Source organism: Monopterus albus, unplaced genomic scaffold (assembly GCF_001952655.1).
Source record: "Monopterus albus unplaced genomic scaffold, M_albus_1.0 scaffold216.1, whole genome shotgun sequence".
Classification (NCBI taxonomy): Eukaryota; Metazoa; Chordata; class Actinopteri; order Synbranchiformes; family Synbranchidae; genus Monopterus; species Monopterus albus.
Genome location: NW_018128096.1, coordinates 402,342 through 426,941, shown reverse-complemented (window position 1 = coordinate 426,941; position 24,600 = coordinate 402,342). Strand labels below are relative to the sequence as shown.

At 40.6% G+C, this 24,600-nt stretch overlaps 2 protein-coding genes across 8 annotated transcripts in view; one reads left to right on the top strand and one right to left on the bottom strand.

The window, feature by feature from the left end:
* Window positions 1-8,971: 8,971 nt before the first annotated feature.
* Window positions 8,972-23,075, bottom strand: rpap3 (RNA polymerase II associated protein 3). 7 transcript variants are annotated; one of them, XM_020619200.1, is made up of 17 exons: window positions 22,911-23,075; window positions 20,670-20,830; window positions 20,485-20,598; window positions 20,249-20,359; window positions 20,038-20,165; window positions 19,830-19,951; window positions 19,680-19,750; window positions 19,460-19,594; window positions 19,190-19,317; window positions 11,480-11,601; window positions 11,319-11,389; window positions 11,104-11,196; window positions 10,294-10,493; window positions 9,978-10,143; window positions 9,559-9,656; window positions 9,296-9,396; window positions 8,972-9,187 (listed from the first exon to the last, which is right to left on the bottom strand). In XM_020619200.1, exons 2-17 carry the CDS (start codon window positions 20,820-20,822, stop codon window positions 9,102-9,104), a joined length of 1,899 nt encoding a protein of 632 aa, XP_020474856.1. In that variant the 5' UTR covers window positions 20,823-20,830; window positions 22,911-23,075; the 3' UTR covers window positions 8,972-9,101. The 7 variants fall into 7 exon arrangements, with proteins under 7 accessions (XP_020474856.1, XP_020474852.1, XP_020474853.1 ...); XM_020619196.1 differs by lacking the exon at window positions 22,911-23,075 and adding an exon at window positions 21,199-21,393; XM_020619197.1 differs by lacking the exon at window positions 22,911-23,075 and adding an exon at window positions 21,235-21,393.
* Window positions 22,619-24,600, top strand: part of atp23 (ATP23 metallopeptidase and ATP synthase assembly factor homolog) — a 4,167-nt gene continuing 2,185 nt past the window's right edge. The window contains exons 1-4 of the mRNA XM_020619202.1: window positions 22,619-22,885; window positions 23,103-23,148; window positions 23,322-23,403; window positions 23,500-23,637. Of these exons, the coding sequence (XP_020474858.1) occupies window positions 22,738-22,885; window positions 23,103-23,148; window positions 23,322-23,403; window positions 23,500-23,637 (414 nt within the window). The 5' untranslated portion in view covers window positions 22,619-22,737. The remainder of the gene's footprint in view (window positions 22,886-23,102; window positions 23,149-23,321; window positions 23,404-23,499; window positions 23,638-24,600) is intronic.

The window sequence follows — 24,600 nt, the reverse complement described above, 5'->3', positions numbered from 1 at the left end:
TGCAATTCATAGCTTATTGCACCACTATTATATCTATAATCATGTCCTCGCAGGTAACATTTGTATAGGAAGCATAAATTAGGATAATCACCGTTATTTGGCCAAGTATGTTACACACAAGAAGGCTCTGGTACAGAACTGAGGCAGCCATCTGCGGCGCAACTCACACACTGATGGCTCTAACCATCAGGGGCAACTTGGGGTTTAGTGTCTTGCCCAAGGACACTTCGACATGTGGACTGCAGGCACTGAGATTCGAACCTCCGGTTGGGAGATGACAGCTCTACCCACTGAACCACAGTCACCCCGCACTAGGATAGCCAGTTTATTACAACAAGTGGCTAATCTTTCTCACTGATATTGCTTCATTCATCTTACAGCAGACTGGAGTTTTAGTTCTACAAACATTTTGCTGACATAGAAATGATCTGGTTGTGTTAAACCTCAGTATGCAGAGCCAAAGAATGAGTTTTATAACTAAATACTGAAGGTCAGTCAAAATGTCAAGAGGTAAAAGAGGACAAGCCAAATATAAAGTCTAGTAAACTGACGCTAATGGAAAAAATACAGACTGGCATGCAGCTTTCCCTGCATCTTCAGTGTAATCAGAAGCCATCTGATTATGTTAAGTTTGATACTATGCAAATCCATTTTTGAACACAAATAAGATAGATAGATGCATTTATAAATTATAGTCATCTAGGTTCTCAATCCACTTCCATTGTGGTGGTTTGCAACAGATTCTACCCCAGATTTTTCCATCCATCCATCCATCCATTATCTATACTGCTTATTCCTGAATAGCATTATTCCCGAATAGCATTGCTGGGGAGCTGGAGCCTATTCCAGCTGACATTGGGCAAGAAGCGGGGTACACCCTGGACAGATTGCCAATCTACCCCAGATTTTTGTCAAACATACAGTATATGCATCTGAGCTTAACTGCATCCATACTTAAACTATCAACTCTGGTTTCATGCAGCACAAAAAATACTAACTATAATAAGTAGGATTGCCAACCATCCCTTGAAATACAGAATCATTCTGTAACTGAAAACTAAAAGAACTGTTCTGTACTGAACCTATAAGGGATGCGCTTTGTTCTATATTTTTGAGAATAATTTTAGCGCAAATCTATTGGGAAAAAATATTACAGGCATCTCCAGATGCCATGTTGTCTTCCATGTCTTCCATCTAAAATGTGATCACACTAATGGTTCTTTGGCTCAACCCATGCAAGTTTAACTCAAACAATGAGATGATTTCAGCCTCAAAGAAACATTAGTACCACTAAAACATTAATTTACCATTGACAAATCATTTTCAGGAACATCAAAAAGGATTGGTTCACCCTGGAGTGCTACATGTAGCCTTTTGAGCAAGTCGTCCATTAATACTGGATGCAAAATGTTGGATTTACAGTTCAAATTAAAAAACTGTCTCAGTCAAAGTATGTTAGAGCTCTGAATGTTAGTGTTCTGTGCTTATGTGGATGTTGCTCATGTGGTGAATTTGAATAGCAAACTGCAAACCAAATATCTATGTATACTGTATGTATGTTACAAGTAAGGAGTGTCTTTTGACTGTATGGTGGCATGTGATTCAGCTGTAGTGAATGTCAGCTCTCAGTTTTCAGATGATTCAAATGATTTTCTCATTGATCATCAACAGGTAATCTGACTTGGCAAATCTTAGCTTCAACAGAATAAACAGTTACTTTTTCTCATTATGTTTTTATCTTATATTACTTCACTGTAATATTCAGCCGTCTCCTGCACTATGCAGACAGGAATGTCTGGGTTTTGGTCTGTTTTTGATTTGGGCCAGGCCCCATATATGTCCAGTTAAAGGAGAGCTCAGTTCTACAGCAGGGATGTTTTAGACAATAGTTTGCCTCCAATTTTATGACAAGACAGTAGGAAATTTGCTGGCCAAACAGGAACACATAGCAGGATATGCTAGGACAGGAGGCATGCCAGCATCTCTGGGGATACATGAGCTCACAGGCAAGCAGTCAGGAACTCACTCACAGGAGGTTAAGGCTGAGAGATGGCAGCGTCAATGGTGCACACCAGAACCGGAGTGCAACAGCATCGCTGAGGAGTCAGGAACTCACAGGCAGGGAGACAGCGTCAGGAGTGCTGAGGATCAGAACAAAAAGCAGGGTATGGTCTTGTGAAACAGAGTGAGCACTGTCATCAATATGTTAACGGGCCAGCAAGAGACTAAGGGAAAGGAGGAAGAACATTGTTTTAGCGAAGTTACACACTGACTCAACATTAATTTTAGTGACCTGAGACTGGCGAAATCAGGAGTCATTCGCTCAGACTTGAATAATAATCTTACTGTATTTATGCTTATCCTTAGTCAGCAGCTTCAAATAGGATTCATTATTGCCCGCTCTGGCCCCAGGAATATATTTGACTATGGCTGCCTATGTCTTTAGCTTCATGCTTCTGACTATGGAGTCGCCAATTACCATAGTTGGTTTCTCAGTGGGTGTGTCACTGAGAGGGGAAAATTGATTTGAAGCATGAACAGGCAGGTAATGAACCGTGGGCATTTGTTTCAAGCTATGACTGTTGTGAACTGTCACCCAGCCACCTGGCTGAGGTCTTTGCTGCACTGGAAGTGCTGGGGGGCAGCTAGCTTGGGCTGAGGTACGTCTAGGAGTGTTCATACTGGCTACATGGGCCTGGCTAGTTGTGGTGTTCTCCATATCCTTCCAATTCGGTGAGCCTCACCTCCAAGCTGCTAACATATGACATTTATTACAAATACCATTATCACTAAAGGAGGCAGAGAAATAACTGAACATGCAACACTCCAAGGAAGAGAAAGAAAGAGAATGTAGTAGTTAGGATACAAACTAAATTAATTCAGACAGATCATCCCAGTTTAAATAATCATTTAATATTACAATTATTCTGAGCAGGGTAGTAGTTAGATAGGTAATCTGGTAGTTAGGGAACAGAGAACAGAATCACTCCTCCTGCAATGGAATAGATAAAGTATTAAATAAGAAGATTGTCACAGAGTCAGTCAGTCATTGTTGGTCACAAGGGACAGTCAGTCAGAGTCCAAAGTCCCCCCAGTCAGGTCCAAATGCACACTCACGACTGCAGCACCATCACTCCTTCTCTCTCCCTAACCCCCAGCTGTCCTAACTTACACAGCCTTCTATAGCTTGAGCCAGAGTCACAGTCCCATGCCAGCTCTACACCCCTTCTTCCGAGCATTGTCTGAGATGTCCAGTACATGAACTTCTAGGTCGCGTTGACCTAGCGCACATTTCCTTTTTCTAAACATGAACAGAGCACACGAACTGTTCACATAAGGCTGAAGCTATGTCCATGTCCCATCTAAGGAGGAATTCTCTCTGGATGTTTACCCATAAATTAAACAAGGAGAACACAAACCAAGATATTCTTGCTTGAGCAAGAGAACAGAAGAGAAACAGATCAAGCTACATAAACACTTAGCTCACCCTTACATAACTACTACAAATAATACCTATATATGAACTACACACTAATCTATTACATATTACTTCTGGACTGGTACCTTGTTTGTTTTTAATCACTACAAGAGGAAGAGGGAGAAGTCATTGCTCTCAACTAAGCTACTAGCTTAGTTAGCTTCTAGGCTAGCTGACCTAAAGAAGCAAGTTCAATTTGGAAATTAGCAAGAAATTCCTTAACACAGGTCCTTAAGTAATGCAGGCATATGTGTGACTCAAAAAAATAGCTGATGTTCAGATAAACCATCAATCAGTTTATCTGAACATTTATCTAAATCAGTGAGCTTAATCCGTAAACAGTCTGGTAGCAAGCACAACAGTGCAGGCACAGTAAATCGTAAGTGAATACGCTTACCACACAAATAGGAAACTGGCGCAGAATCGCCAATAATGGACCACTCAACCATTAAGAGTCAACAACAGATGCTCTGAAAAAAGTCTGAGCACTCAAAAACCAAAGCACACTGCAGCTTCAAGCACTGTTGAAAGAGCAAGAGAAAACATGCTACAGCAGACAATATCACTGGCCAACAAATTTTATGAAAATTTTTGTTTTCTCTAAACTTTTTGGTGAAACCAATAGATTTTGACACGCTGAACACAAATATGTAATTCTAATTTCAGTATTACGCAGGTTTTTTTTAAGAAAACTGCATTTATGCATTTAACATAATAATGTCTCCAGCAGCACAGGCCTACGCTACGATATATGATTTACGATGCCATACCCAAGCAACACGAAAGAAATCTAAAAGTGTTTTGCCTCAGATTTTCGCTTGTAGTCACTGTCCGATGCCTCGCGTATCAGTATCCAACAATAGTCTCCCAGCATAGACGGACTCCACTTTCCCTGGTAGCGTTTCTCCATGTTGGCAATCTCTTGATGAAACCTTTCACCATGCTCGTCACTAACCGCGCCGAGATTTTCTGGAAAGAAGTCTAAGTGAGAATGAAGAAAATGTATCTTAAGGGACATGTTGCAGTTCATTGACTTGTATGCTTGGAGCAGACTTTCAACCAGTTTGACGTAGTCTGGTGCCTCGTAGTTGCCCAGAAAGTTAGAAACGACATTCTTGAAGGCAACCACGCAACACGTTCAGCACCCTGCAGAAGGCCATCAAAGTAACTATCCTTCATCACCTTTTGAATCTGTGGGCCAACGAAAACACCTTCTTTTATCTTGGCATCACTGATGCGTGGACACATCTGTTGCAAATATGCAAAGGCTTCGCTTTGCTTGTTCATTGCTTTAATAAAGTTTTTTATTAACAAAGTTTTTCATTAGCCCAAGCTTGATGTGCAAAGGTGGAAGAAAAATTTTCTTCGGATCAACCAATGGCTGATGTGCAACAATCTTCTGCCCTGGAACCAATTTCCTGCGAGGTGGCCAGTCCTTTCTCACGTAATGTAAAGCTCTTGCTCGGCTGTCCCACTTGCAAAGAAAACAACAGCACTTGGTGTATCCAAGCTGCAGTCCGAGTAAAATGGCAACCACCTTTAGATTGCCGCATATATTCCAGTTGTACTTCGAGTACTGAACATGTTTCAGCAGCAGCTGCATGTTCTCATATGTTTCCTTCATATGAACGGCATGTCTGACAGGTATGGAAGAGTAGATATTGCCATTGTGCAGCAAAACGGCCTTCAAACTTAACAGTGATGAATCAATAAACAGTCGCCATTCTTTTGGGTCATGTTCACATGCGAGATCAGAAAGCAATCCATTGATGTCACTGCAAAAGGTCAGACTGTCAACCTGTCTGAAGAATTTTGTCAAATCTTCATGATGGCGCCGAAAAAATGACATTTTTGTATCTGATGACAACAGGTTCCACCCTTGCAACCTTGATCCAAGCAGTTCTGCTTGACTCTTCGATAAATTCAAATCTCTGACAAAATCGTTGAGCTCTACCTGAGAAATTAAATGATGATCACTGGATGTTGATGGTTCAAAATCTGGATCGTTGGAGCTTCAACAACGGTCAATCGGTTCGTCTATCTCTGTCTGCTCCTCTTCGTCCTCCAGCGTCCACGTCTCTGGCGGTTTTGGAACAGGAACCTTGTAAACCAGTGTTATAATATTAAATTATCATTGCAATTGGGATGATTTGTCTGAATTAATTTAGTTTACATCAGGCTGAGCAACTACATGGGGAAGAGATTGTTGTGGACTTCAGGAGAAAACCTCAAAGCATCCACCACTGACCATCGACGGTGCTGTAGTGGAGAGAGTTAGCAGTACCAAGTTCTTGGGGTGCACATCTCCGAGGACTTCTCCTGGACCAACAACACCACATCACTGGCCAAGAAGGCTGTGTGGTACAGTCTGTACTGCCTCCTGCAGAAGGATCCTGCAATGCATAGTGAAAACAGCCAGAAAGATCATCGATGCCCCTCTGCCATGCAAAACTGTCCATGTATACCTTATATGCTATTTGCACCTCATCACCAACGCCTGGTGATGCTAAACCATCTGACAGTCTCCTATTACTGTTTTGCACTACTGTCACTGACTGTACTCGATTTTGAGTCAAAACTTATTGGCTGTACCATTTAGATTTATCCTAATTACGTTAATCCAGTTCTTATTCTACTTTATTCTATTTTGGTTCCTGTAGCTGTTCCTGGTAGGCTAGTGGTTAAGGCGCAGCACTCTCACCGCTACGGCCTGGGTTTGCGTCAGGAAGGGCATCCGGCATAAAACACATGCCAAATGTCAACATGCGAGTCAGTGTGATGATTCACTGTGGCGACCCCTAAACGGGAAAAGCCAAAAGTGTCTTTCTATTCTATTTTAGTTCCTAAATGTTATGGCACCCAATATTTGGTGAGAGAGAAACAGTATTTCGATTTTCTGTATGTCCGGTGTTCTGTCAAATTTTGCTACCTTGTCGAGATATACTACCTTGTTGCAAAATCTATGGACTGACTAACCCCACTAACGGTGGGTAGCACGTCTTTGATAGGTAGCAGTTTGACAGAACACCACCGCACATTGACAGTAAAATCCTTGAACCTTCCTTCTAGACACATAAGTAGCTAGCTAACCTGTACAGTATATGTCGGCATAATTAGCATGCTAACATTAGCATTTCAATTTTTTAACTTTGTATTGAATTAGTCTGGCTGTTATTTGGAGTCATTCCCACTGACTGCAACATTTGTGTTTTGCTGTCCATTTAGCAAAAACCAGCATGTTTTTCTGGATTAGCAAATGAAGTAATTTTGCTTAGTTTGCTGTATGACAAAACAAGTAGACACAAAGACAGTTCCTTCCTCCTGGGCCATCACTGATGAACACTTAACCCACGAGAGTATAATGCAATGACAACCCTCAGTGCAATACCTTATCCTATTGTATATATCTATCTGAAAAACTGCATCTAAACTGTGCATATATATATTTGTATAAGTACCTTATTTTTTATTTCCCAGTGCACATTCTTTTTTTGTTCTCTAAACCTTACCTTGTTTACTTGTCTACTCATTGCTTTATGGAAGAAAAATGTACATACACATTGAGAGCCACTGTACCAGAGCCAAAGTCCTTGTGTGTCCAACACACCTGGCCAATAAAACAGATTCTGATTCTGAGTTTTGGTCCAGGCCACATGATTTGTTTGTCAGACATTAGTCCATCAACACAAATAGAAAAGTGGGGAGTTTGTTCAACTATCAACGTAATTTCTCGTTTCACTTATAACTCATGTTTACCTTAAAACACTGTGTGTGTCAAGTATGTAACAGTGAACACGATGCAATAGTGGCCAGCACATTAGTACAGTATTACTGGGGGAAAAAAACATTCTTTTGTATAATTTGATTGTGTTACTGATTTAAGTAGGAAAAATGACCCTTGTCACTACAATGCCACCGAAAACCACATTCTGTAGGTGTTAATATTTATGCTGAGCTGCCTGACTGCAGAGTCTGTCTCTGGCTGTAGTTACCAAATATGAGTTTCAGGACTACTACTGCCTGAGTGTGTTTTGATTCTCACTCACTCTCTAACAGTTGAATAGTTAGAGGGTGAACGTTGGCTAAAGGGGCTTTAATTCCACGACAAGTCTGAGATTAGGCATCGTTGTTAATGACAACAGTCCACACGCAAATAAGTACATCTCTATTTGTAGCTCAGCTTATCGACCAAATTGTGACTGCCAAACATATCACTGACTGAACATCCCCATCAGATTTTTTTTTTTTTAAATGTAGTACAGTAGCAGCACTTTTTGGCAGATTTAAGAATGGGAGCAACACTGTGCAGATAGAGTACTCACAGAGACAAAGCATTACCTTTATGCTGCATTCAAGATTAATTGGAAAATTGGAAATTCACACTTCTGTTAATAGAACATTTCCTTCTGTTTCACGTTTATTTGTGCGTATGACAAATAAACACTTTGACCTTGACCTTCTGGTTGAGGTTCTCCTAAGTGGTACTTATTTGACTACACCTCAACATACTAATATGTTTATAGTCCTAAATATTCTTGCAATATTCAGGTAAAATATCTGCAGCCCCAACCACCATAAGGTTTCCTGTCTTGGTGAAAAAAAAAAAACATAACTCTGGAAGCTTCTGTGTAGCTTGGCTTTATGCTGCACCTGAGCCTAAACAGCCTGAAAGTGCACAAATGTCAGAAATGCACATTCAAAAAACAGAATTCTACACTGTTTTTTTTCCCCATTAACCTTGATATTAAAATACCCCTTGATGGCTGATCTAGGCTTTGTTGAAGCTTTGATAGTATTAAAAAAAAAAAAAAGCTTAATTACTCGAGACTTCAATGACAGTGCTCAAGTAGGACATCTAGTGGTCAATAAAATGAAGTGCAATTGAGATGTGTCATTTATTGGTTCATGGATTGTTTGGGATCTGATTCGCCATGCACATTCCTGTTCAACTACACTACATGATTGTATGGTTTCAAGCTGACACAATAAAATATAAAATAAACGAACTCATGTTGAAGACCATGTTTCTTATTTGGCTTGTCTGATTGTAACAGGCTATAGCTATATACTTAGCCTGACATTTTGTGCTATGAATATATTCTATCCTAAAACAAGTCTAAATAGCCCATAGCTTAAAAGATGTTGAATAGTGGGTGTTCAGTTGGCTAGACGGCAAAAGTGACCTCATTTCAAATGTTTAACTGATGAGATAAATAATGCTTAGAAGGCTAAGCTAAGCTCTCCCAAAGTAGCTGAGACAACCAAACCAGTGACAGGGTTTCGATAACGAATGAAGCAGTACAGTGGTTCATACATCACTCGTCATGTGACCAAACCATGCCTCAGCACAGTGGTTCTATACAACTGTTTCATGAGCTACCGCGCATGTGTTGGAGCCTTGGGTGTCAGACGACCATCACTACTCATGAGTGCCAATGTGAAACTTCCAACTTTGAATAAAGAACAGAGAGAGAAAATGAAACTAATGGGACATGACATGAAAGTCTAATTTAATGAAAGTGGACTCAAAGGAAATTTACTCAGTATTAGAGTATAACAAAAAAATGTTTAACTTCTTTCAATCCAAAGTGTAGGAAAATTGCAAAGTTGCCTCAAACAGAGGTCAGATGCCATACTTCTTCTGTAAGGCTGTGACAGACAATACTTCCAGCTCAGCTTGGTGAAGGTACCCAAACAGTTCTTTAAGCACTTAGGGAGAGAAAGAGAGTACAGCAATTGTCAATGTGATGTGGGTGAAAATGATACAATGAAAGCACTGTATTAGTTATTTGTGGCAGTGGATCAGAGAGACTCCACCTTTCTTCTCGGGAGCTGACATGAACATGACAGCCATTTCGAAGCGCCTCACACTTGCCAGACTGCTGAGGATCTCCATTGTCACACTAGGTGCTTCATTCCTGTACAGAAGCTGTTGTTAATACAAAATGTCTTTTTAAAAATGTTTCTGTATTTTAAGAGTTTGTTCAGCACAATTACCTTGTCTTGTCTAGTGTATTTAACAATAAATATGGCTGTGCTGAACTGTAAATAAATGTACATTTTTGAAAGTATTAACTTACTTTATATAAAACTTGTGCAGTGTCCTCAGGATCTGACTGAGGATGTCAGGGTCAAGAGAATTATGGAAAATCTTTATGTATGCATCAGCCTTGATTTGCTGTAACACAAAACAGAATTAGTTTGGTTACAACAATGACAAAAATGCAGGGTCATCTTGAAATTTTGCCTGTATTCAGGCACCTCTAGCTCTGATTAGTCCATCTAGGTCACAACAAATCATTTAAATCTTGAAAACTGTATTTCAGATTTAGACCATATTTCCTGTTGCTTGGTGAACTTCCCCTTGCTTTGCATATCTTCATTACCTTCATTGTCAATCAAATCAATGTGCCGATGACAGCATATAATTATACTGTCTGAACACCAGTGAAAGAAAGTGTACTTAGTCCGATTTGTTAGCTTCTATCACACAGCTCACCCTCAGATATCTGTAAATCACTTCAGGTTGGTTTCCGATCTTACGAAGGTCGGCCTCCAGCTGGAAGCTGTTGGTAGGTGGAGGAGGCAGGTCTGCCACTGTCCAGGAGGGGTTGGTTGACAGTGTGGATGGGATATCTTCCTGGGCTGATTGTTTGGCCTGTCTGCTAGCAGGGAGTGTGGTGATCAGAAACAGAACATCTGTTTACTGGGTGGAAATAATATCACATTCCACAAAACAATCCAAATCAGGAAATGGGAAAGGAAATGACAAAAAGGCCTTAAATGGTTTTAACTGATAAGACAGAGCCACTCACAGATTGGGCGAGTTCAAGGGGACGTCGGCTATCTCCTCTATCTTGATCATTTTGGCGCTGGGTGATGTTGACAATGAAGAGGAGCTGCCCTGAGCCTCGTTCATCACCTCTTCTACAAAAGACTTGGACCCACCTGCCTCCACCTCAGGTACTATCACCTTTCCACTGATTTCTTCAATGTCAATCCTCCTCAGAGGTTTCTGAAGAGCATTATATATTAAGAGTTGGTCAACATGGTCACCCAGTTTGGCAAGAATATAAGTGTGTTTTTCAATCACTCTAGTATAGACTTATTGAAGCTGAGTTTATAGTGAGGTCTCTCCTGTCACCTGCTGGGCAAACAATGAAATTCATGAGAGATCCAGGCCTGAGGTATGGGTCATGAACAGAGAGACTGATATATCAAGTCACAGGAGCTTATTTCAGTAGTTGTTAGGAAAATTCTCTCCCTCCTTTCCTGGCCTCAGGATCTTTCTGTCAATCCACAAGATGATTAATCATTTCAGGAATTTCATTTCATTGAATGCGTACCCAAACTTCTCCAGTTCTCTACAAATGCAGTTCAATCATTTGGTAAAGGATCCTTTCTGAAATCACAATACAGCCCATTATCTTACTTCTACATGAAACTTCTCATCTGGATTCAAGGGTATCAAATCTGTTTTTGTGCTACATGTCTACTAATCTCTGCCTTTATTGCCTTTGGTATAGGAAAATGCAGAGGCACGGTCTTGAAGCCCTGTTGAGCTGGGTGTCAAAAATGACTTGTAAAATGCAGGAAATGCTTAAGAAAAATCATTTACAACTCACAGTTGAGCGAAGATGTGCTGGTTTGTCTATTGGCTGGGCTGTTCTGTTCTGTGAGTTGTCCTCTGTTTGAAGAAGGCCACTGGAACCCATGTCCTAATGCAACACAGTGACATTAGGGGAAAAGACGTGATGACACGTGTAGAGGATCAAACTTGAAGTCTGATGGGTCCATTAGTTACAGATGACAGTTTTTCACCGGTTATGTTGAAACTTACAATCTGGAGTTTCTGGAGCTCATTGAGGGCCTGTTTGTTCCCTGGTTCCAGTTTCAAGACCTCTTGAAAATCTGTAACATGAGTAATGCAGCCATATAGTCAATACATAGAAACAATGTTAGTTCAGTGCAATTTCTTTAGATCAAAGCACAGCACAGCACCTTGCTTGGCCTCCTCCAGTTTCCCTAAAGCCACTCTGGCTGTGCCTCGTCGGGCAAAAACCTTGGAATAAGTACTGTCCAGAGAAATGGCTTTAGTGCAGTCCTCCTCTGCCTCCTTATACCTACAGGAAACAGGCAAAACAGAAGAAAACAGTCTACCTTGAGTTGCTGCCACAACATAGCAGTCTCATTCTTCATAGTTTGTTACTGTAATAAGAGTTCAATATCGGGGGCAGACACCAGCCAGTTTTGAAATGTCAGATTTCAGAGGTTCCTTGCAAATCATATTTAAATGTAACAAGACAGAAAAAAAATTTGTTAAAATGAAATCTCATTTATTCATCCTTGATGACAGTGTTTTAAAATGTATTGTGAATAGTTTTATTAGAAAAAGGCTTTGGGCTGAAAGGATGTGGACACCCCTAGCCTACTAATGTATCCTCTCCCATCTTTATGATCCATCAGTCAATGATGATCAATCTGCTTTCTAACTTCTTGAAGCAATTCCTTACCATGCGGACCCATGTTGAATTAGAGCTGTGTTCCCCAAAGAATAAGAATGTGCCTGTGGCGGTACAATTTTTTGCTTAATTTTGTTTAAGTATAGTAATACTATAGTAACTCTGTGCTGTTCATCTGACCTGTCCTTTCTGCACTAGTTCTCCCACAGCAACAGCATGTTAGCTGCTGCCCTCATCCTCTCTTAACATAAATCTCTCTCTTCAGCCATCTCTTCCTTACACTCTCTTGCTGCTTCGGTAGCACCAGTAAATATTCAAAATGAAACAATTGGCTCATCAATCACACTGATTGGACTAATCAGTTTTCCTATGTGTTTTTCAATATTCCCCTGAACTGAGGGGGCAAAAAATCAGTGTCAGAGTTTATTAACTAGCATTAACTTTATCCACTTGCAGAGCAGTCCCTCTACATACATCCATGCTATACACAGCGTGCTAACCTTGGCAACAACTATATTCTAATGTTATCTTAGCTAGCATTGCTAATGTTAGTTTGCTAACAGCATATTAGAAGAGTTGGAGCTCCGTGTACGACAGCATTTGTATAAAAAAAAAAAAAAAAAATAGGCCAAACATGGGGAGGAGGAACTGTTTACAGTTGGCCCGTCATGGTTGTCATGTGTTTGTGTGTGGGGCACAAAGGGACTGTGCATATACAGTGCTCAGCATAAATGAAATCTTACTTTTGAAAAGTAAGACTTTAATCAATATCTCAATGAACAAGAAATTTCCAAAATTTTGACAAAACTGTGTTGTAGAGAACATTTGTTTAGCTCATTACATGAAAGTAAGATTAATAATATAACTTGGATAACGAAATCTTCAGTTTAACTCGTTAGTTGCTGCAGAAATTAATACACCCCACAACAAAAACTACAACATTTAGTATTTTGTATGACCTCCATGATTTGTAAGGACACCAGTCTTATAAGCATGGATTGAACAAGTTGGTGACATATTGCAACATCTATCTTTTTCCATTCTTCAAGAACGACCTCTTTTAGAGCCTAGATGCTGGATGGAAAGTGATGCCCAACTTGTCTCTTCAGAATTCCCCATAGGTGTTCGATTGGGTTCAGATCAGGAGACATACTTGGCCACTGAATCACTTTCAACATCCTCTTCGTCAAAAATGCAACAGTGGCCTTAGAAATGTGTTTTGGATCACTGTCATGTTGGAAAAGTGCACAATGACCAAGGGCATGGAGTGATGATAATATCTTCTCTTTCAATATAGAGCAGTACATTGTGAATTCATGATACCATCAATAAAATGCAGCTCTCCAACACCAGCAGCACTCATGTAGCCCCACAGGACACTGCCACCACCATGTTTCACTGTAGGCACCATGCATTTTTCTTTGTACTCCTCACCTTTGCGACGCCATACAGTTTTGAAGCCGTCAGTTGCAAAAAAACATTTATCTTGGTCTCATCACTCCAGAGTACAGAGTCACAGTAGTCTTCCTCTTTTTCAGTATGGGCCCTGGCAAATTCTAGGTGGGCTTTTTTGTGCATGGGCTTTAGGAGAGGCTTCCTTCGTGGATGACACACATGCATGCCATTCCTCTGCAGTGTACGCTGTATTGTGTCACGAGAAACAATCACCCCTGTTTGGCTTTCTACTTCTTTAGCTAACTTGCACAGAGATTTTCTTCAACCCTTCTCATCAGAAGACACTCCTGTCAAGGCGTTAACATCTGTGTACGGCCTGGATTTCTTTGTGAGATGGTTGCAGTTCCATCTTTGTTAAATTTTTGTATCAATTACACTACAGTATTCTGATTGATAAGGAAAGCTTTGCTGATCTTCTTGTAGCCTTCACCTTTCTTGTGTAAAGAAATGATTTTCTTTCTCAGGCTAGTGATGGCCATCTGACACCGAGGCCTCGATACATTATTGGAGCTCGGAGAGGGATCTTCCGCGAACCACTGCTTCGAGACTTGTATCGTTGCCGAAAAGACAGGACTTATTACATCCAACGTAGAAACGGCTGGGCTGAGTGACTCCCGTGACCTGTTCAAACCATCAATGCGGTGTCATGATGCAAGATCTCGCTGCGCGCGTCAGCAGGTGCATAGGCGTAGGGGTACTATAAAGCGACCCAAGATTATGCACAACGTGTGGGTTTGTCGGTGTAGTAGGTGTATGCGTAGTTGCTGTTGGTATAATCATTGCTGCTGGTGTGTGATCACCATGGAGCCAGCTAGGAAGAGACCCCGTTCTCCAATGTGGGAACACTTTCAGCTGATCGGTCCAAAGACAGTGGAGAAACTTTTGTTCTTGAATAGAAATGATTGATTCTCCATCCCTTGTATTTATTCACACCCTGTCCTAGTTACATATGCACATATTACCATCCTAGCACATCCTCTGTTTCCCCAAGCACGCCTTCTCCCACCTACTACACTACATACGTTCATAGACTCGACCGACTGACCAATCAATCTTTACAAATGTTTTCACATCATTCACACAAAGCCTAGTTACACCCATCACATGCAGCAGAACAATGTCTGAATTATACTATTTTGCCACCAGATGGCACTAAACCAAACCTTTGAATGAATGAACCAATACTCAATACAAATGATGAAGTGGTTGGATACAGGTGTCATGGTGTCAACTGGACATCACTATCTCAGGCCTTGTGACATTTCTCTTCCATGTGGTGCCATTGCTGACAGCATGAAATGGGAAGGGGTTTTCTTTAAGTAACACCCTTTTATAATCAACTGTCCTGCTGGACACCTGTTTAAAGGATAATTCGACTCACCTGTAGTTGAATTCTTGTTCATAAGGATTTTGTTGTCTAAAATTTTGCTTTGTTCCTAAGACTTTCATTGGGGTGTAGTCATTTTTGCAAAATGGTCTTGAATGAATTTTTTAGGGAAAGTACTTTTTTGTGTGCACATTAACAAATCATGGTTGCAATCACTGGCCTGCATTTGTGGGAGTATTTTGTAGTATACTGTCCCATAGAAAATGTTGATTTTGAAAGGAAAGTAAAAGTTTTCTGACAAATCTGTTGGGGTGTACTCATTTATGCTGAGCACTGTACATGCACTACACACAGCAGCACACTGAAATAAGATTTAACCTATTTTAAATCAATATGTGGAGGCCAATGCTGATATTGTGGTGGCCCACCACAAATAAATTAATGTGTGGAAAACCCGGATTAGACACAAAACAAGCCATAACTGTCAAAGTTAATGGTATATACAAATTATTTTATAACATTTAATGCTATTCACTGTCACACTTTGTATCAAGTTTTGTTATACAACCCCAAATCTGAAAAAGTTGGGATGGTATGTGAAATCAAAATTCTTCTTCTTCTTTCGGCTGTTCTCATTAGGGGTCACAAATCATCTGTTTCCACCTAACTCTATCCTCGGCATCCTCTACTCTCACCCCAGTTACCTTCATGTCCTCTTTTAGCACATCCATATATCTCCTCTTTGGCCTTCCTCTTGATCTCTTGCCTGGCAGCTCCATCTCCAACATCCTTCTACCAATATAACCACTATCCCTCCTCTGCACATGTCCAAACCATCTTAATGTGGCCTTTCTGACCTTGTCCCCAAAACAGCCAACCTGAGCTGTCCCTCTGATGTGCTCATTCCTAATCCTGTCCATCCTGGTCACTCCTAAAGAGAACCTCAACATCCTCATCTCTGCTACCTCCATCTCTGCCTCTTGTCTTTTCCTCACTGCTACAGTCTCTAACCCATACAGCATAGCTGGTCTCACTACTGTCTTGTACACCTTTCCTTTGATTCTTGCTGACACTCTTCTGTCACACAACACTCCTGACACCTTTCTCCACCCACTCCAACACGCCTGCACTCGCCTCTTCACCTCTTTCCCACACTCCCCATCACACTGGACTGTTGACCTAATCCTAATAAACATGAAATGTGATTAAACAATGTGAATATAAACTATCATGCTGGACTTAGTCCTCTACAAACCTCTCCAAAAGTTTTGCTTTGCTTTTCAAGCATCTGTATTTTTTTTTTCAGCAGCAGAAATGGCTGAGAAGAGGAAGGGGCCCCGCCTCCATCTTGAACTCCTCTGTCTGACCTACAGCACATCTCACTACTGTCGTACTCCTCTCATACATATCCTGAACTACTCTGACATCCTCATACAGTACCATCGTTCCTGTCATCTGGACCAACAGCCTTCCCACTCTTCACTTCTCCTCAGAGCCTTCCCACCTCATCCTTTCTAATCTTTGCTACTTCCTGCTCTACAATATCATCCTCCCCATCGCTATCTCTCGTCCTTGCTAATCTGTACAAGTCCTTCTCGTCTTCCCTCGTGTCTAACCTGGCATTGCCACCTCCCTCATCACTATGTTTGGCCATTGCCACCTCCCTCTTCACTCTACGCTACAATTTCTTGTAATCCTGTCTACTGTCTTTAAATTTGGCATGTTTTATACTGGATGCCCTTCCAGATGCAACCCTCTCTATTTATCCGGGCTTGGGACCAGCACAGAAGTCACTGGCTTGCAACCCCTGTGGGTAGATTATGAACACAGAAGACACACATTTTGAAAATCCTTGCTATAGCTCAAAAATGAATCCGTGAAAATTGTGTGATGCTGCTGGCAATACCACATCAACATTTATCCTGACCATGGACCGAACAGAGGGAGTGTGTAGCTGACGCGAACAGAGCACAAGGATTAAAAAATATATAGAAAGCCTAAGCTGGATGACCGTGTGTCCGATCCCTCAAATGGCACTGCATCAACAATCATCACTATTCTACAAGTGATATGCCCAATTGGGCTCAGGATTACTTTGGCACACCTGTGTCAGGCACTACAATACGCAGTTACATCCATAAATCCCTCTTCTGGAAATAGGTGTTAACTACAGCCATTTCCATCCTCTTAGCAAAGTCCACCACCATCTGTCCTTCTAGGTTCCTTCCCTTAACACCAAACCTGCCCATCACCTCCTCATCGTCTTTGTTCCCCTCACCAACATGCCCGTTGAAGTCTGCCCCAATCACCACTCTCTCCCCTCTGGGAATACTCTCCATCACCTCATCTAACTCACTCCAGAATCTCTCCGTCTCTTCTAACTCGCACCCTACTTTGGAGCATAACCACTGACTACATTCAACATTACCCCTTCAATTTCCAACTTCAAGCTGATTACCCTGTCTGACACTCTTTTCACCTCTAAATCATTCCTCATGAGCTCCTCCTTCAGGATCACTCCTACCCCATTTCTTCCTATCCACACTATAATAAAACAGTTTGTATCCTCCTCGAATACTATGCACTTTGCTACCCTTCCACCTGGTCTCCGGCACACACAGTCATTCCCTGTTATTGTGCCAACATTAAGAGTCCCTATTCTCAGACCTATACTCCTGCCTTTCCTCTTCTCTCTGTCTACGAATCCTTCTACCTCCTCTCCTTCTTCAACCAACAGTAGTCCAATTTCCGCCAGCACCTTGTAGGTCAACAGCACCGGTGGCGGTCGTTGTTAACCCGGGCCTCGACCGATCCGGTATGGAATTCACACTGATGATTTGCATGTTTAAATTTGGCGTGTTTTTACGCCGGATGCTCTTCCTGACACAAACCTCTCTATTTATCCGGACTTGGGACCAGCACAGAAGTCACTGGTTTGCAACCCCTGTGGCTGGATTATATAAAATCAAAATTAAAAAAGAAAATATTCATTTCTAAATCATATATGCCCTGTATTACATTGAAAACAATAGAGCAGTACATTATGTGATACCTCCTCAGTTTTATTCTTTGGTCAAAATAAACATTCATTTCAATTCTGATGCCTGCAACACATTCTAAAAAAAAGGTGGGTCCGTTGCATTTCAGGGCTAGTAATGATGTAAGACAATGACATGATGATTGCATTCCATACAGGTGAATGCAATCATAATTTTGTACAAAGGTGGCATTCAGCAAAGGCCTAGCCCTTTAGGAACAAAGATGGGCTGAGGATCACCAGTTGGCCAACATATGCATAATAAAATTATTGAAATGTTTAAAAACAATGTTCCGCAAAGAAAGATACAAAGAGATTTCAATATGTCACCCTTTATGGTGCATAACATAATTCAAAGATTGAAGGAATCTGGAAGGACTTTAGTGCGTAAAGAGCAAGGGTGCAAGCCTAAGCTGGATGACGGTGTTCTCTGATCCCTCAGATGGCACTGCATCAAGAATTGTCACTCTTCTATAAGCTATATAACCACATGGGCTCAGGATTACTTTGGCACTACTAATGCAGTTACATCCATAAATGCTGCTTAAAACTGTACTGAGCCAAAAGGAAGCCCTATGCCAACAGTATCCAGAAGTGCAATCGACTGCTCTGGGCTCGGGGGTATCTGGGATGGACCATCACACAGTGGAAATGTATATTGCAGTGAGACAAATCAGTATTCCAGGTCTTTTATAGAATGAATAGATGTTGTGTGATCCAGACCGAAAAGATGACCACCACCTTTAATGCTGAAAAATACAGAGATCATAGAGCAACATATGGTACGTTCAAGATGACATCTTTTCCATCTTTTACCTATGCACATTTCAACACAATGCAAAACCTCATACTGCACACATTACTAAGGCACAACTGAAAAGGAAACGGGTACAAGTGCTGGACTTGGCCTGTCTGTAGTCCCGACCCATTTTCAAATGCAAATTGTGTCAACGAAGGACTGTTGTGCACCTTAAGTCTCGTTTTCATGTGGAATGGGACAAAATTGCACCTGACACACTTAATCACTTGTGTTCTCAGTCCCTAAACATCTTTTAAATGTTGTGAAAAGGAATGGAAACATCACACTGTAAATGCTTTACTGTCCCAATTTTTTTTGGAATGTGTTGCAGGCATCAGAATTGAATTGTTATTTTAAACAAAGAATAAAACTGATGAGGTATCACATTGACTAATGTGCTGCTGTATGTTTTCATTGTAATACAGGACAGATGATTTACAAACCACTATTTTCAGATTTAATTTTGATCTTACATACCATCCAAACTTTTTCCATTTTTATGGTTTTATACTGTATAATATGCTGCAGCAAATATTATTTAAAAATCCAGTTTAATTTCAGTTAGACTTTAAGCAATTCGTTTTCACTCTAAAAAGAATAGTCTGGTGTAAAGAAGAAATGTTGTGCTTACTTCTCCAGCTTGAGGAGGGCCATGGCTCTGTTGGCAGGAAGCAGAATGTTCCTGCTGTCTGCCTCCATGCCTCTGCTGTAGCACTCTACAGCCGCTTCATACTTCCCCTCTTTGAAATAAGCATTCCCCTGAGAAACATGTTCAGAAAACATTACTGCATGGGAAAACTGCTTCCAAATAAACAGTTTGGTTTTGTCACTAAACTGTTTCCCTCTGTGCCTCTGAGCTGATGAGTCTACAGCATAAGTGGAAAACCATGGCAAAGCCTACTCTGTCTTTTTGTATAACTGCCTCCTGTCTCCTCTGCTGTTCCTCCATCAGTCTCTGCTGATCAGGATTGACTGCTGGAGCCTCCCATGACTGCATGGCTTCAGTTTGGACAGTTGGCGCATGATGTCCAAGGGCCTGAAACCAAAAAAAGAACAGGGAAGAAATAAAAGAAAAGAAGACTTGAAAGATTAACATGACCCAAATCAATGATTTCACTCACCTCTCTGATTTTCTTCACTTCATTCTGTGCTTCCACATTTCCAGGGTCAAGCTTGAGAACCATCTCATAATCTATTCAGAAATTGATTATGTGCAGTTATAACACTGCAGTCAAGTTATATAGACCCTCATTCTTTTAACTGCTTGTTACCTTCTAATGCAGATCTATATTTCTTCAGTGCAAATCGTGCAGCTCCTCTTCGCGCGTACGCTTTGAAGTAGCTGCTGTCCAGAGCGATCGCTAAGTTGCAGTCAGACTCTGCCACAGCATATCTGCAAACAAAGTTTCAGTGGCGTACAGGGGAACAAAACTGACACAGTACCAGCACAATACAACAGCCATGTGATCTGCGCTTTACTTTTTGAGTCTGAAGAAGGAGGTGGCACGGTTTGTGGGAAGCACAGGGCTGTATGGATCTGCACCCATCCCTCTGGTGTAGCACTCAATAGCATCGTCATACTTCCCATCTTTGAAAAACTTGTTGCCCTGAAAATACAAGTATATTCTGTTACAGGATGGAATGTTTTATTCTTATCTTTTGTTATTTTTGTTTCTCATATAGTATTTACTTTTTCCTTCTCAGCTAGCGCTCTCTTCTGGTCAACTGCAGCTTCCTCAGAGTCCGACTCATTTGAATCTGCCGGACTTTCCTCTTTATCCATCTCTGCCAGAGCCTTGTCCTGCGACCACAGGAGCACAATTTTTCAATTAATTACTCCATGACTCCATAGATCATGTTAGGTATAGTTTAAAAGAATGCATTAGCTAAAACATTAAATTTGTCCCATGATCGATAGTCATATACTTTTATTCTTGATGCTTGTTTTGGCTCCTCTGGCTTTATGTCGCTGTTACTAGTGGGTTCCTTTGTCCTCATCTTTGTTTTGTAGTCTTTGTTGCGCACAAGTGGGAGCTTTTTCTGCAACAGAGACAGAGAGCTGCACATTCTGAACAATACCTTTTCTTGATATGTCTACGGAAGGAACAAACCTCGACCTGCTGAATTTCCCCTGCCCTCAGCTGTTCATCCTTCTTCTTTACGTCTGTTTCCCAATTTTCCAGCTCCTTCATGAAGCTGTGCAGATCCTCCGCGTTTTGTCGCATCTGAAGCTGCAACTCAATGGCTTTGTTTGCACCAGACATGTTATTTCCTGCGAAACAGACATTTGTGTTGGTTAAATTCGTATCACTTGTTGTCGTTGCTGTTGTCTTAAAGTTGGTGTTGCAACCAAGAGGAAAACACGAGAATTGTGCTACCCTGCTTTTGCGGATACCAGCTAGCTAGCTATCCGTTAGCTAGCTAACAGAAATGCGATTCAGAGAGAACAGAGGGGGGCAAAGGGACTGTTACTACTTGAACCCTGTAAAGTACCGTTCACTTATCTCTCCAACTGATACGCACAGTTAAAATGTAAATGCTGATAGTTGTATTCAGTACTACAACAAACTGTGTCCTTGTTCTTCTTTTTCTGTTGTCTTAATAACAGTTGGCAACCCGCTTTAAGTACATTACCGTCACCTTCTAGACTGGAGTGTGGATCAAAACGGCCCCTACCTACCACTATAAATGTGCCATTATTTATGGCTTTCTGTTTATGTTTGGAGCCATGACAGCGAAAAGCCAGGTAGTCCGCTTGTTAGATAGTAAGGGAACATGCTGCTCCTGCTTCTTCTTCTTCTGTGGTTTAATGGCGGTTGACAACCAGCTTTAGGTGTATTACCGCCACCTTTTAGACTGGAGTGTGGATCAGAACGGCCCCTACCTGCTAATATAACAAAATAACCCCACTCAGTTCACTGTATATTATCTTGTGTAACCCCGTGCTCTCTAATTGCTCTGTATCCTATATCCCCTATATCTTTGTGCCAACACCTCCGGTAAACTAAAGTTCATTCCACTTCTTAAAACTGTATTTTTGAATAATTCCCTTTCCTGCCTAAACCTGGGACAACTCATTAGAACATGATCCACAGTTTCTTATACCCTACACACCTCACATTCCCCTGTATTATGTTTATTTATTATCTTCAATGTACTTTTTAAACCAGTGTGCCAACATTCTGTTTCCAAGTCCCAACTTCGGTTTGTTATCTTCTTCTCTATGTCACAGTGTTGTTTTCCCCATTGTTTCAATAGTTCAGAATAGAAAATGGCAAGTCAGCTGTCATTTTACCACTTTCCTTGTGATGAGAAGAAGAAGTCACAGTATTCTTAAATTAATAAAAATAAAGCCTCCAGAAGCCTGTCGTCATCGGTGAATGAATGGGTGAATGGTGTATCATCTCCTGTAAAGCGCTTTGGCCAGTTCAACACACTGTGGAAAAATGCGCTATATAAATACAGTCCATTTACCGTTCCAAAAGTGCAGTTTTACTGCCTTGTAACGTAACATTAGCTAGCTGGTTAGCACGAAGCTACTGTATACATTATACATTGATGAATGTAATAAAAACCGAGAACTATTAAAAACGAGTTAGACATATAGCTCGATATATATAGCTATAATATTTTAATAAATTCACCACGTATAATAAAGGTTGGTCATTAACATTATTCCACCAAGGGAACAGCAACACTGACTATTTGAATCTTAAGAATGCAGTCATGATTTTTTTAAACTCTCAATGATGCTTCGTTTTATTAAAAAAGAAGAAGCTATTGTGTGTAGAAGATGACAGGCTCTTCCGTTTGGGCATAGGGGAGTTTAGACCCGGAAATTGTATTACGTCACACTTAACAAGCGGGTAGCTTTTGCTATACCGATCCTGCACTGGGCGTAACCAAGATCGTCTATGTTAAAAACTGAGAATCTACTCCAAAAAACTTTTACTCACTTGTTAATTCATTGAATTATAATTCGCTTTTAAGTGTGAGAGGGACTTTAATTAAACTGCAAAAAAAAACAAAACATTATTTATTACCTTTGACCTAACACAAACACGTGATCTATTAAAAAAAAAAAAAAAAAAAAAAAAAAAAGTGATGACCTTTCTGGTTAGCTAGCGGTAGCTAACTAGGGGAAGTATTATTTCCTAATTGTAGGCAAGATTTCACACGATGGACCATACTAAACAAGAGGGAGAATATGGATATGAATTGTTCCCGCATAGAAACATGGGAAAAAATAAGCAGGGATCAATCGCAGAGGGCCAGTTTACTTTCAACCACAAGTGTCAAATCATGTTACAATTTGCAATGGAAACTAGTAAGTATTCCAGCCAACTACTTACCCTTTAAATGGAAATGTAGTGTCAGCAGTGACTGGTGGATATATTGTCTGAGCAAGAGGTCTCTGTTATGTGCTTGCGTAAATGCCTGTTCAGTGTTAACGTTTCAATCTCGCAGCCTGTGCGGCATAAATTAGCATTTTGATCATTTAGCTAGCGGTAGTATTCGGGTAATCTGGCTTCTGTTTTTCTCAGGTCCTTATGCCAAACTCCTCCTAAGTGCCATGAAGAATTCGGGATGGTTAGTACTGCAATTCACATCCATCCAACAACGTGCAACTGTTTACTGGTTTTTGTTTACCAAAATAAGTGTAATGCATCACAAGGATTTTTAGAAGCACAGCCTTGATTTTTTTTTTGGATAGTGCTAGGCTACATGGATCTTAATCTCACATCTCTCTCCTCTCAACACAGTAAATTGTTTAAAGACCGACATTTCTCTTGCGAAGATTGTGATGGGACAGTCAGCGGGGGCTTTGATGCATCCTCTTCTCAAGTAAGAGAGAGAATGTCTGTAAAATATTTTAGATTGTGGAGGATTAAGATAACTTGACTTGTCAGAAGTGATGAGAGTTATCTCCTTGGTTTTCAGATAGTTTTGTGTCAAAACAACATCCGCCAGCAGTCTCACATGAACCGAGTAGTTACACATGAGCTCGTCCATGCTTTTGATCATTGCCGGGCCGATGTGGACTGGTTCAACAACTTACGACATCTAGCTTGTTCAGAGGTGCGTAAAAATATGTTCTGATTCATTTTTATTTCTGCCAGTGAATGTTTGTAATTATGTTTCAACTGTCATGAATAATCCAGGTATAGAAATATCGTCCTTTTCTCTTTGATTCAATAGTAGTTTTTCCCTTATAAACGTGAAATAAATTAGGGCCTCATACAGTCACAGCTGCAACTTTTTGACATCAAAATGTATCCAAAATACAAGGAAAGAACTCAATTACATTTCCGTGCTACAGGGAACACCTTAATGCGGTGAAAAGACAGGAATTTTAACCAGATTTCCCACAATTAAAATTCACTGATTGTTGTGGTTTCCCAATATATTTTTAAAGGATAATACTGGCGGACCAAACTGTTCTCTTTCAGGAGGCGGAACATTTCTTTTTCCTTTTTTTTTTTTTTTTTTTAACATTTCCGGTAAAAACCGAAAATGTAAATCTTTAAAAACAGGTCATGGAAATGTACTTTTCTTATTAAATGTCAAATAGTTTCCTAAAATAACTGGGTCCTCTAGTTTTTACTAAATATTGCTTCAACAGGGGTAAATACTAGATTTGCTGGGGACCATTTTCATCAGTGAATTAATACGCATTTGGTTGTTGTAAGATTTCAGTCTTATAGACTCTAGTTACTTTATAAGCTTTAGTTACTTCTCATACCTTTAGTTCCCTTTAGTTACCATAACTTTATCTTACTTGTTTATGCATATTACAGCTATATTGATGATTGTCCAGAACTACTGAGCTTTGGTTATTTTAATACATTTGTTTCCCTTGCTTATATATCTTACAGCTGTAATGAAGCAGAATCTGCTTACTTTGAATGCTGTACGTTCTGTGTAGAGACTAGATGTCTGCATCTCTCTGAGACCAGACAGCCTATTAACATGTTAGCAAAGGCCTATTTTACACTCACACCTCAACCCACCTAGCATATCCCACTCTTTGCTTTGTCTTGG